Below are 13,044 nucleotides of genomic sequence, written 5' to 3'. Positions count from 1 at the left end.
ATGCTTTCCAAGGTACTGACATATCTTGCGCTCGCGGTAGGGTTAGTTGCGAACCCGGTTATGACATTGGTTGAGAGAAGCCCGTCAAGCAACACATCATGCAACCGTGAATGTCTGGAAAACATGATAACTAAAGTCCTAGATTCAATGGTGGCGCACGATCCATTCATACTCCCATTGGCAGAAGTTTACAAGGCAACTGAAAATGCACACCCGGCAGCCCTCAACATGATGACCCTCTGGCGCACTGTCACGAAAGTCAGCTCACCAAGCCTACTGGCCATCGACATCACACAAGGCCAGGCGTACTTTACAGTACCTATTACTGAAGGAAATGCCACAATTCAAAATATCCTCTGGGGCCGCATCAAAGTATCTTCGCAATTAATTAGCGAGTTCGAGCTATTCGTCAATCGCGGCAAAGGCGAGGACGGGTTCGCCTTCGACGTTGAGAATTTGGCCCATAACTTCAAGCGGTGGCAGAGCCCGCCCACAAATCGGACAAAAGCAACCCGCGATCAGCTGGCGCGCCTGGCTGCCTCGAGCTTTAACGCAAATGACAACTTCACGGTAAATATGGCCTCGGACTGCCAGTTCACTGAGATGGGCTGGGTGGTAAAAAATGCTGCGTGTAACTGGATGTCGGATCGACCTACTGATTTGAATGCCCGGACTGTGGTCATCGATGAGGAACTGGGAATTGTTGTCACGGCGGGCGTGGTTCCGGGTAAGGTATACCCCTACGCCACTTTCTCCGCGTTTATCCCGGATTCGATGAAGTCTTCGCAGGCGACGCAGGATACGTGGTACTCCATCCAAAGTTCGGAGGGGTATATATATCTGATTGAACCGATGGCGACCCTGGCGACTAGTTTCAATGTTTTCCAGTATTACAATGATCAGCTTCAAGGCGAGCAATTTTTGGTTTACCTTACTAGCCCGCGGAATGGAACTGGCTGGGCATAGTGACCATTTGGATTGTGAGATGAGATTTCGGAGGTCGTGATATTCAGGCTATCCATGAGTCCTCTTTTGGATGAGGCTATGTAGCATGTGTTTTCTTCGCTTCTGGCCCTCTCGGTATTACCAATGGATTCCGTCAGTTTTATATTTAACGGGAATTTTCCGGATTCCTATCCTGTATCAAGGCCCGAACGCTATAACGATTGGGGGGGTCCGCTCAATTTACCGTTAGTGAGATAGCGAGCTTCCAGTCTGCGGAATATATTGATAGCTCTGTACTGCTCTACGTCCATACTAACGGCTGAGATAGCGGAAAATCTTTCATATGGGACGATAGACCGGAGGGGTAAAATAATTCGGATAGGGGAACATCAAACATGATATATCCACTTTATTGTCATCTTCAACAAAAGAAGCTAGACTAGTAGGATTGTTTAATCTGGAAAACAAAGGCGTATCAGAGGAGTTGAGATAGTCTTAATCCATCGGGTTGGTAAATGGCACAGCAATAAGTGCTCCATATGATAAAGTCCCCTCATAACCAAGCAGATGTCATATTGGGACCGGCAAGAAAGACATTTAGCTGAAGGGCTTGAAGCTCATCGTTGTAATACTGGACAACCTCCATATTTTCACCGGTAGCCTCAGCAGGGGACAGCAGCGATACGTTCCCATGTCCCTTTACTGTGTCAATCCAGACCTCCTGGGCGTTCTGCTGCGTGTGCATGGAATCCGGGATAAAAGTAGAAATATTACCGTAGTACGGATAGACTTTACCCTGGACCATGCCGCTAGAGACGACGAATCCTAATTCCTCGTCGACAACGAGATTTGCTCTTGCATCGGGATCATACGGCCTTGTCGAATCCCAACTACACCCGAGCGGATCGGTGGAGCCGTTCCCGTAGGTCCCAGTATCGACAACCTTCCATCCTACCTCGGTGAACTGGCAGTTATTACTCACAGTAGCCGTGAAATTGGCAGATGGGTTCCAAAGTGCCTTCCCCAGAGCCTCCAATGTTGCTCGACTTGCTTGTTTTCGTCCGGCCGGCGGTGACATAAGTGTCTTGTAGTTGGCATCAAGCTCCTCAACTGAGAAAGCGAAGCCATCGTCACCACGGGAGCGGTTGATAAATAGCTCCAGTTCGGCAACAAGCCAATCAACCACCTGGATTCGACCGCGGAGAATTGATCTGGATCTATTTCCTTCACTGATGGCTGAGATAAAGTATACTGAATTCTGCACAGTGTCGATCGCAAGCATGGCAGGTGCTTCAACCTTGGTGATAGTTCGCCACGCTGTCATCATGGCAGGTGAAGAGGGGTGCGAGTTCTCAGTTGCTTTATAGATAGTTGCTAGTGGTAGGATATTCGGGTCCTGGAGCCTGATAGATTCTAACACCTGATTCATAACGCTCGACAGGTGCTTCCGGGAGCTGCTGGTGTTCGACTCGTTGGAGGCAGCGACCACGGGCAGCGCGAGGGTGAGACATGTGATAATGGCCCAAAGGCCTGATGGAAAATGCATTTTTGAGTTACTGTCAAAGGAACCTTCGATCAATCAAAGTTTGATAGACGTGAGATGGCAAAACCACAATCCGACGACTATTTATCTTGTCCAAGCTACCCGGTCCGCTCGTCATTGCTCCCAGCCTCTCCACTTTGACTGATCACAATTAAAGTGAGGTTTGTATGTTGAGTACCGACAATATGCAGAAGGATTAGCGTGGGTCTCTTGGTGCTCCAATATGCACCCCATATTGGGCCTTTTTCCCCACCGGAACGCCCTTCGGTGTAGCGAAGCTTCAAGTCTGGACGCACAGGACAAAAGGGGTCCCCCACATTTCCGATGTCTTTGCAATGGCACAGTGCAATGATTTCGGTAAAATGCGGGGTTTTGGGATGGATACTTGACTAAACCCCGCCGGCGATAGGGAATATACTCTCTGGAAGCTCTTAACATTTATGTGTGGCTTAATGGCTGTGCACCGTTCGTGACAAACCTGGTATACTGCCTCACATCATCACGCCCCTCACTCACTATATTCATACTGCCACAATCCCAGGCAGCATCGCCATCGGAACGAGAACAGGCCCGAACAGCCTTGGCTAGATTCCAATATACTTACAGGCCTCCTTCCACTCGTACACTTCGTGTTGTCTTATAGCTGAGCGGTCTCAGTTGATTATGTTAGACAGGAAACCCCCCATTTGTTCTCACAGAGAAGCCCAATGAAGCTTAGCACTTTCAGGCATTAGAAAATATGTAATGAAAAGGGACCTGAGTAGAGATTTGTCCTTTTGCCGGTTGGGATCCGGGGTTAGTCAAACAAACAAAGTAGCCTGCGCCAAGGGTTTGGTACTTGGCTCTAGCCAAGTCCTGTGTCCAATCGGAGATAGCAATCCCGCTTACTTTGATATCTTCACTTTTCATTCGATTAACGGAAAGCTCCCCCACGTCCTTTGGTCCTGAGCCCGAGAGGTGGACTAGCGGTCTGTGTGCTGGCCAGACTGTCCCCGGATTGCCGGTCAGTAACCCACAACCTGCTGGCCAGTTTAGGGGGCCTCAGGTAGACAATCACCCCCAGCCATGACCGGAGAGGACAATGACGACTAGTCAATGTATATTGCTTATTAGGATGGCCCCATTCATGGCTTGCCTTGCAAAGAGTATCTCGTCGATATCGTCGCCATGGATTCTGCTACCACAGACACTCACACTCACAAGCTGGGCACCTTACGCCTTCGCCATCATGAGACGAACGAGGTCATTCTGATCCCAAATCCTACAGCGGATCCCAATGACCCCTTGAATTGGTCAAGCAAACATCGGTATTTCCTGGCCGTTGTTGCTTGCTTGGCCGTGTTCTTCTGCAATTTTTTGGCGGCTGGGCCTTCAGTGGCCATCTCTGAAACGACTATCGACTTCCTCGGCCCTATGGGACCCGACTTCTCCAGTCATGTATCCCAAGTGTCCTACTTTTTTACTTCCGCTGCTCTCTGCCAGGGTGTTGGGATGCTATTCTGGATGCCGCTTATTGTGAAGTATGGTCGGCGGCCAATTTACGTCCTCTCATTTCTTGTGTATTTCGGGACGGCATTATGGTGTGGCTTTGCGCGATCCTACGCTGTCGAGCTGACTGGTCGAATCGTTCTGGGCCTGGCAGCAGGTGCTGGGGAGTGCCTTGGGCCACTTACTATCGCAGATATCTTCTTCGTCCATGAGCGAGGGACCGTCATGGCGATATACACTGCAGCCCTGTCCATGGGAGTTGCAGGTGGTATCATCATTGACGGTCTTATTACCATTCACTACCACTGGCGGGTTATCTACTATGTCGCGACAGCACTTCTGGGAGCAGTGCTGATCTTAGTGATTTTTACATTTCCGGAGACAACTTACGACCGGAGCGCGACCGACTATCCTTTCGTAATCGATGTCGACGCTGAAAAGACCCGTGCAGAAACGATGACTGTCGAGGATGCCGGATCACACATGAGAAGGCCCCCACCCAAAGAGAGCTATATCAGTTCGATCAAATTGTTTCACGGCACATACACCAAAGAGTCTCTTTTTCGGGTCTTTCTTAGGCCTGTCATCTTGATCATTCTTCCGCCTGTGCTCTGGTCCACTCTGGTGTCTTCTGTCACCGTTGGCTTCCTTGTTGCGATTACCTCCAATTATTCCACGGCATTTTCGACATACTATGGCTTCGAAGCATGGCAATCAGGTCTTTGCTTCGTTTCGTCCTTAATTGGATCCCTAATTGGCATTATGTGCGGCGGTCATCTGTCTGACTGGACTGCTGATTGGTTTACTCGTCGAAATGGCGGCATTCGAGAACCTGAAATGCGGCTTCCTGCTATTGCCATCGGTGGTGTCTGCGCGCCAGTTTCTTTAATTCTATATGGGGTTGGCATTCAAAATGAGTGCCACTGGATTGTGCCAGTCCTTGGACTTGGCCTTCTAAACTTTGCGATAGTGCAGGCCACAAACGTCTCCATGGTGTACTGCATTGACTGCTACAGACCGGCTGTTGGCGAGGTCAGCGTATCTATCCTGGCATTCAAAGGTGAGCCTCCACTTAGTCTTCGGGCCAGTAATACAGAAACATTACTGATGATCTTTAGCTGGGTTTGGGTTTCTGCTCTCGTTCTACACAAACCCTTGGATAGATCAGGATGGCTATGCAATCGCTTTCGGAGAGATGGCAGCGATTTCCGGTATCATTATTTTGCTCGTCATTCCTTTCTATTTCTGGGGAAAGCATATCCGCCACAGTACCTGGCAATGGTCGATCATGTGCAAGTATGGCCACTGGAGCTCCGATCGTGAGGTTGGCGAGTAGTTCGGGTAACTGTGGTCGGATCATCCTTTACTTTTTCCAGTGTCTTCGATCGCTTGGTAGGATTGCAAATACACAGAATGCTGGATTCATCATTCTCAGCTGATGCGGAGAATATCTTCTGGGAAATATTAAACACTCTTTTCGCCCCAAGGAATGAATGTATTCTTATTGGCTAGCGGATAAACCTTGACAGTAATATGTATAGATGATCTCTCAGGCTCTTGTCCTCAACCGCCTCTCATGTTCAATGTTGCGTATCAGAATGCAAAAGAATGTAAAAAAGACCGAGAGAGGAAGTTAACTAAGACGAAGTTAAGACTGGGTATTCATCACACACCGTGGAAGGCAAGACATACAGCCAGTCCAATTACACTTGTTTCACACTCCTTAACGATCGACCTGCCGTCCGGCTTCCCGTTCCTTGACATGCTCGGTTCCCTGTCTCCCCTCCTAGAATCATGGAGGCCACCTCGTGGACCGCATCGGATTTACTGACCGTGATATTATCGCGAGTTCCCCGCCGGCACCGGTTGCTGAGGAATATTCTCCAAAGCTGTACTTCCTGCCGGAGTGGGGGGACACAGTGAAGAGCTGTGGCCGTCTACGATTTATATGAGAACACATCTCGCAAATATAGTACGCCACTTCGAAATCTTCTGGAGACAGTCCGTTTACTATGACAGATCCAATCCTCTCCTTGGTGCTCTTTGCATCACTTGCTCTGGCGTCTATACTTGTTCAGGATCCAAGTGATATCGTTCCCCCTCAAGAGTGGGCGGACGACAACGCATATATTTTCGACTGGCATACAACCGGAGAAGCTTACCAAACCATCCCAGTCACTGGTCCCTATACCTACAGTCACCAGAAAGGATCTATCAGTCATCAGTCACTAGAAGCCACAGCAAATGACACAAGTGTTGTTGTCATAACGAATCGGTCTGACATCACTATTACTCATAGCGCTATCACGAAGTTCGGCTATTCTTCCGCTCTCAATCAAGCCAGCTTCTATGGTAAGCGATCTCCAGTGTCTCTCGGCCTTTCTGAACGTTGACTCATTAAATCTCACAGGCGTCAACGCAGCTGTCCATAATGCAAACAATTCCACACTACGACTCTCTACTGTCAACGTTACTACACATAATGGCGCAGCAAATGTCTATACATATGGCACAGGGAGCGTAACCTACGCCAAAAATACCTGGCTCTACAGTTCTGGCCCTGTTTCTCATGGGTTTTACGCAGCTGGCAATGGCACCGTTTATGCCAAAGACGTCCAAGTTTATTCCGGGGGCACTAGGTGCTCAGCTTTCAGCGGAGACTATCCAGCCGGGTACATCCACGTTGAAAACGCAATCGTCCGCACAGAAGGAGTCGGCTCCGCCATATGCTTCCTACAGGGACTGTGCAACATGACAAACGTTGTCGGCTATGCTGCCAAATCGCCCGCCATGATCAGCGACGGCGCACTATCCGATGTCACGGGCATCTTGAAAAACTCTGATCTGACAGCTGGACTGTTAGGTGGTATTGTCATGATATCTGATTCGACTATCAGAAATGGCACGAGTGTTATTCTCGACAATACTCGCTTGACTGTCCTGGGCGATGGCAATCCGGGGTTGTGGTTTGGAAATATCATAGCCACAGTTGACCTCATCGCGACGTGCATTAATACTACATCAGGAATTTTCGCGGTTTCGAACTACTCGTATCTGACTCAGGATTTTGATTATTATGCCGGCTTTGAAGAAAATAACAACTTATCCCCTGCACAGGCAACTATCAATGTTAGGGAATCAACTATTTCGGGTGAGCTTGTTGCATACAACAAGTCATCAATTATCTTGAACCTGGCGCGTTATTCCCACTGGACTGGCATGGCGAAGGTGGGATATGGAGACGCTTATTTGTCCGTGTCTCTGGACGATACATCGACATGGAGCTTGACTGGGAATTCAGTCCTTCAAAGCTTTACCAGCTCCAATGGTACGCTCAGCAATATCTTTAGCAATGGATTCGATATTGTGTATGACTCGGGTTCATTAGGCAATGATGTTTGGAGGGGAAAAACATACGAACTTCAGGGTGGAGGGAAGCTCCGATCATCATGATCGGACGATTAAGTGTACATTATCGAAAAGGTGAATCATGGTAGTTGTTAGTGCGTGAAAAGGACATTTTTTAAATTTCTGGTGCGGTTTATCCAAACCGGTTTACGTGCGTGCTCCTAAGACTTTACTCAGCACCGCGGCCAGTGTCTTCGAGTGTCCTGCACTAGATGCCTTGCCTCGCCAGGCGATTAACCCGTCAGGTCGAACCAGTATAGCCTCTCCATGATCCATACTGCAAAGCTTCTTGAATTGACCGCCTGGGTCGGCGATTGCGTCGGAGCTTTGCGACAGTTCAAACGCATCAACGGTCACAGCCTGCGCGGCAGCTGCCGGAAGCCACGGTGAGGAAGGGTCCGCGGTTAACAAGACGAAATTGACACGGACGAGGTCATGCGATGAGATGACTTTGTCATTCCTTGTATGATCAATTAGTTTGATATGAGGAAGACGTGCGCCAGCCACAGCATTGGGTTTGTGAGGATTATTCCATGGCTTCGAAGTTCCCTTATCCACCACGCTGCTGTAGTCAAAAGCCCCATTTCGGTAGCAATACCCTAGTTCGCAGACGTCATCTGGGAGCTCCTCGTCGTGGACAATAGATTTGTCCTCCAGGACTCGATTGACGAGACGGGAGAATGCCTGCTGCATCATGCTTTCTGCAGCGGGTTGGCGTTCGATGGTGTATGTCTTCAGCAGCGAAACATCTGCCAGTCCTTTGAGCACGTACGCAAGCTTCCACGCAAGGTTATAGGCGTCCTGTATGCCCGTGTTTCCGCCCATGCCTCCTGTCGGAGGCATAATGTGAGCTGCATCTCCAGCAAGAAAGACACGCCCCTTTTGACTCGAGTATTGACTGCAATTAAGAGCAGCCACACTCCAGTAAGACACATAATCAATATCGAGGGTAACATCTTCCTCTATTCCAGATGCCGCAAAAAAGGCATCTCTCGCATCCTGCTCTGTGACGGAGTCCGGCTCGAAGTCGTGTCTATCACGCAGCCGAGTCACGATTAAAAAGCCACTCTTGCCTCCATCTTCCAGACGAAATCCTCCACTGACGTCCTTGTTGATCACATATGTCACTCCATGCACTGCTCGTGAACCCAAATAATCAGCGAGATCTGCACGAAAGTTAATGGAAATATTGTTGCCGAATGTTCCTGGCCCTGTCCACTCGATGGCTTCTTTGCGACGTGTGGGGCTACGATTCCCATCACAAGCGACCAAATATTGAGTCTTGTACTTAGAGTATTTCCCCGTTGCGAGGTCCTGCACAACAACAATCACACCGTCATCATGTTCATCGTAATGCACGACCCTTGTCGAGAAGACTTGCTTCGCGCCGAACCTATGGGCTCCACTCCGGAGCAGAGGTTCAAACATGTTTTGGGTGAGCCATATTCGCTTGCAGGGCGTGATCTTGGCCGTCTGTTCCGGATCTGCCTCCTGCATTCTGGCAATGACTTTGCCGCCGATTAGCCGTTCCACAAGAAGCATCCCTGCATCGAGATCAAAATTGGATTTGCTGGCGCGAACCATGTCCTCTTCTAGCCCAAGTTGTCGGAAGATCTCCATTGTGCGGAGGAGGAAGAGGGCCGCGCGAGGGTGCGTTGCCGTTGAGGGGTGTCGGTCGAAGGCCACTGATTCTATACTACGAACGAGTTAGATAAAGGAATGGGCACAGGCGGATGAAAGGAGGAAGCATACCCCCAATACCCCAGTAGAATCCCTAGTGTCATTCCCACCATGCTTGATCCGATGATAACGACCGGCCATTGTTCGCCTTCTAGGGGAATGGCTGAATGGTCAAAGTCGGAAAAGTCAAACTCTGTTCTTTGTGGTCCCCGAAGGACTGTTTCGTCAGTTTGAGTGAATTTAGGAGACATTGTGAGTGTTCGTGCAGTGACTCCGTCGGAATTCGTCAATCTTGTCGAGCAGTTCAATTTGATGAATATTAATACCTCGGCCGAGGGTATATATTCCTGGCGAATTCGTATCCCGCCAGTAAATCAATGTACATATTGCTCCATGTTCATGGAGCCGGATCTGAAGCTCTGGGAGATGAATGGCGCTCGATATGGTGGAGAAGATGGTGTGCCTCGCAGCCGGGATGCCGCTGACTTTCGGGATGCCGTTAAACGTGGAGCCGAGCAAAGCAGGCAGCGGAAGGGAAAACCACCCGTCCCTCCGCATGATCGATTACAGGAATTTTCCATCATCTCACCCCTTTCCATCAAACACAGTATTAGCCTTCCTGCGCAGGATGCCTCTAATTCCCAAGATCTACGGATCAATATCCTCTACATGTACCCAGCGGGTGCTCATAGTTCTGGAGGAGCTAGGAATTGACTATGAACTGATTTCGATCAACATGCGTGCTGGTGTGCATAAGGTTCGTCTCTAGGTCAACTTAACAGATTACTGAAGCATATCTAACTATAACAAGAGCCCCTCGTATCTATCCGAGCACAATCCTTTCGGCGTCATCCCAGCATACCAAGACACGGATACTAAGATATTCGAATCACGCGCTATCTGTCAATATCTCACGGTCAAACACGGCGGACATCTAACCCCGCCATCTGACCCTGTGCAAGTTGCCGGGTTCTACCAGGCAGCAAGTGTCGAGTACTCGTACTTTGATCCACCGTTCAAGCAGTTGGCCTATGAGAGCCTATTCAAGAGGTTTGTTGAGTCTGAGTTCACCTGGCATAATCGGCCTAATTCAGAGTGGGTAGTATAATGGGCAACGGCGAGCCCGACGCCAGTCTCGTTTCTATTTACCAGGACCAGATACGGAAGTGTCTAGATTACTACGAAAGTATCTTGGACAAGCAGGATTACTTGGGAGGAACAGTATGTTGGTACCGATACACGCGGACTCTGGAGTCGCTAATATTCTTGTCTAGACATTTTCCCTGGTAGATAGCTATCATATGCCGTGGATTGCTTTCATGGCCGTACTTGGATTGTCTGCTGAGTTAGAGTCAAGGAAGCATTTGCGGGCTTGGTGGGAGAGGGTCGAGGCGCGTCGTTCATGGAGAAGCGTTTCTGGTAGATCATAAATATACGCCTAGCTTTTGGACGCCTTTTGACCATATGATCAAAGAATGTCGGTGTTCCGATTAGCTCAAAAAGTTGACTGAATATATTTTCGAAGTTTTACTTGCGTATTCTTGTAGTCCAGTAAGCTATGCAAAAAAATTCTACACCCCGTGTGCACGGAGGACTACTTCTTAAGCTTCATGATACTTTTAGTGGCCTTGGCGCCGGATGCCCTGGATCACAAAAGCAGGGCCTACAAATAGATGATGTTTAGGTCACGCAAATTAGAATAAAAGCGAATAAGATAAAAATAATAGAATAGGACAGAATAAGAATAAAGAAGGCAAGCCTCGACTTCATGACTTTTAGACCCTCACCGTGGCCTATATTTGCCTGACGAAAGCCTTAATCCTGATGTGGAGCCGGTCATCTCGAACAGAGCTTTTCTACTCCGCGCGAGCAGCGGCATGCCGGGCGCGCGCTACGGTGGATCAACTATGTAACCCACGTTTCAAACAGAGCCACAACTTCCTTATATTGATCATCATCCGATGTTAAGACACTGTCGCTTATGGGAAGGATCCTATATCAGGGCTTTTGTTATCCATCCCACCATATCCCCATCAAGATGAAACCCTACTCGGTTCTCTACTTCATTGTGACGGCCGCGGCCGCAATCACCATCAGTGACCCTGGGGACGTTATACCTGAGTCTCAATGGGAATCTGACAACGCAATCCTTGCCGATTACAACGTAAGCACCGAGGCAGTGCAGAGAATTGCCCAAGTCGGTCCCTACATGGTACGTGGGCAGCAAAAGCGATTTGACCATACCACTCTGGCTGTCGTTGGCAACGACACCAGCGTCCTGGTCGCGACAGAGCACGCCAATGTGTATGTCGACCACACGGAGGTTGTGAAGTTCGGCTACTCCAGCAACCTCATCCAGGCTAGCTTTTACGGCGTGAACTCAGCCGTGCTCGTCGCAAACAATAGCCAGCTGCATTTGACGGACGTGAACATCACAACACACAATGGTGCGGCAAATATTTACGCTTACGGCACCAATTCCGTAGCCTATGTTGATAACTCCTGGCTGTATAGTTCGGGGCCAACAGCGCATGGGTTGTATGCTGCCGGCAATGGAACAATTCGCGCGAAGAATGTGCGCCATTTCAGCGGTGGGAACCGCTGCTCTTCGTTTTCCGGGGATACCCCGGCTGGGTACCTCTATGTAGAGGACTCGATCGCTCATACTACCGGAATTGGATCGGCTATTGTCTTTGCGGTTAAACATGCGAATCTCACCAATGTAATCGGGTATGCTGAGCAGTCTCCCGCCTTCTTTACTATCGGTGAAGGCCATGCCGTCGCTAGGGACTGCGATCTCACTGCTGGGCTTTTGGGCGGGGCAGTCATATTCAGCATCTCCAAGGATACGCAGGCATATCCATTTCAATTTACTCTGGAGAACACGAAATTGAAGGTTCTAGGAGACGCACCGGGACTCTGGTACGGCACGGTCTATGCCGACAGCTACATCCGCAACAGTCAGATTATAACCGAGTCAGGAATCCTTGCGGTGGCTAATTTTTCAACCATCACTGAGGCTTTCAACTTCTACTCTGACTATGCAACTTCCGGGGATATAGTTGCTACCGCTGATAGTCGCATTTATGCCGAAGAAAGTACTCTGGAAGGCGATCTAGTCGCATACAATCGAAGCACACTGGGATTCTCCCTAGAACGACACTCGCACTGGAGAGGACGAGCCTACGTCGGATATGGTGAAGCGGAGCTAGCCGTATATCTCGATAAGACAAGCAGTTGGAATGTTACAGGGAACACTGCGCTGAAGAACTTGACCAACGCCGATATGTCGTTTTCAAATGTGAACAGCAACGGCTTCTCTGTCACATATGACGCCGATTCTCCCGCTAACAAGCCGCTGGCAAGACGGACTTTTAACCTCACCGGGGGAGGCACTGTTTCGCCAGCCTAGCCAGTTTGAATATTGGTAGAGGCCTGATGTGGATGGATGAGAAATACATCAGTGGTTGAACAGATAGGACGTTTGCCATATACATGTCTCATCCCTGAAAGGAGGTAGCGGCGATGGATTACATATCGAACTGGAGCAAGAGCGACATGTATATATAATCATGAAATCCATTTTCTGCATTTTTACTGGAAGTATGTGAGCGCAAACGCTACTGCTGGCGGGACAGTGGGGTACAGTAGCCCAGTAGCTAGCCTAGCAGCCGGGAAGTTGCAGTTCCATCCCCACATCTCCGATGAGGGGGCAAGAGTGCATGGATCATTCATCAAATGTTGTGAAAATCGTTGCCAAATTTCCATGCTCTCAATTTGTTGCAAATGTTATTGTTATGGATAGAGGGCCAGTAATCGGCGATATCTCACGATTAGTTGTGGCCTATCTGTTCTGCGCCTAAGGTACAGGGTTACTGGTGCTCCAAGTAAGACTTACTATCCCTGTGTCGGATACACTCGAGCAACTTAGTACTTGCTGAATACACCCTTCCTGAAAGATCATGTCGAGCACTAGCGTG

The 13,044-nt window shown here is 49.2% G+C and overlaps 7 protein-coding genes across 7 annotated transcripts; 5 read left to right on the top strand and 2 right to left on the bottom strand.

Moving 5' to 3' along the window:
- On the top strand, window positions 1-966 carry BDQ94DRAFT_161745 (uncharacterized protein; the record flags this gene model as incomplete). Its single annotated transcript, XM_026769429.1, has 1 exon — window positions 1-966. The coding sequence occupies one exon, from the start codon at window positions 1-3 to the stop codon at window positions 964-966; it is 966 nt and encodes a 321-aa protein (XP_026623018.1).
- Window positions 967-1,498: 532 nt separating this feature from the next.
- On the bottom strand, window positions 1,499-2,374 carry BDQ94DRAFT_161744 (uncharacterized protein; the record flags this gene model as incomplete). Its single annotated transcript, XM_026769428.1, has 1 exon — window positions 1,499-2,374. One exon carries the CDS (start codon window positions 2,372-2,374, stop codon window positions 1,499-1,501), a length of 876 nt encoding a protein of 291 aa, XP_026623017.1.
- A 1,281-nt stretch (window positions 2,375-3,655) lies between these two features.
- On the top strand, window positions 3,656-5,432 carry BDQ94DRAFT_182016 (major facilitator superfamily domain-containing protein; the record flags this gene model as incomplete). Its single annotated transcript, XM_026774034.1, has 2 exons — window positions 3,656-5,036; window positions 5,095-5,432. The coding sequence occupies 2 exons, from the start codon at window positions 3,656-3,658 to the stop codon at window positions 5,310-5,312; spliced, it is 1,599 nt and encodes a 532-aa protein (XP_026623016.1). The 3' UTR covers window positions 5,313-5,432.
- Window positions 5,433-5,988: 556 nt separating this feature from the next.
- Window positions 5,989-7,429, top strand: BDQ94DRAFT_161742 (uncharacterized protein; the record flags this gene model as incomplete). The annotated part of the gene is made up of 2 exons (XM_026769427.1): window positions 5,989-6,328; window positions 6,387-7,429. The coding sequence occupies 2 exons, from the start codon at window positions 5,989-5,991 to the stop codon at window positions 7,427-7,429; spliced, it is 1,383 nt and encodes a 460-aa protein (XP_026623015.1).
- Window positions 7,430-7,531: 102 nt separating this feature from the next.
- On the bottom strand, window positions 7,532-9,315 carry BDQ94DRAFT_173478 (FAD binding domain-containing protein; the record flags this gene model as incomplete). Its single annotated transcript, XM_026772174.1, has 2 exons — window positions 7,532-9,080; window positions 9,137-9,315. 2 exons carry the CDS (start codon window positions 9,313-9,315, stop codon window positions 7,532-7,534), a joined length of 1,728 nt encoding a protein of 575 aa, XP_026623014.1.
- A 377-nt stretch (window positions 9,316-9,692) lies between these two features.
- Window positions 9,693-10,172, top strand: BDQ94DRAFT_173477 (thioredoxin-like protein; the record flags this gene model as incomplete). Its single annotated transcript, XM_026772173.1, has 2 exons — window positions 9,693-9,821; window positions 9,876-10,172. The coding sequence occupies 2 exons, from the start codon at window positions 9,693-9,695 to the stop codon at window positions 10,170-10,172; spliced, it is 426 nt and encodes a 141-aa protein (XP_026623013.1).
- A 930-nt stretch (window positions 10,173-11,102) lies between these two features.
- Window positions 11,103-12,476, top strand: BDQ94DRAFT_161740 (uncharacterized protein; the record flags this gene model as incomplete). Its single annotated transcript, XM_026769426.1, has 1 exon — window positions 11,103-12,476. One exon carries the CDS (start codon window positions 11,103-11,105, stop codon window positions 12,474-12,476), a length of 1,374 nt encoding a protein of 457 aa, XP_026623012.1.
- Window positions 12,477-13,044: the final 568 nt, after the last annotated feature.

The sequence above is a fragment of the Aspergillus welwitschiae genome, assembly GCF_003344945.1.
Source record: "Aspergillus welwitschiae strain CBS 139.54b unplaced genomic scaffold BDQ94scaffold_33, whole genome shotgun sequence".
In the NCBI taxonomy this organism is placed as follows: domain Eukaryota; kingdom Fungi; phylum Ascomycota; class Eurotiomycetes; order Eurotiales; family Aspergillaceae; genus Aspergillus; species Aspergillus welwitschiae.
Note: the sequence above shows the minus strand (reverse complement) of the source record. Positions and strands in the feature narration are given on the sequence as shown.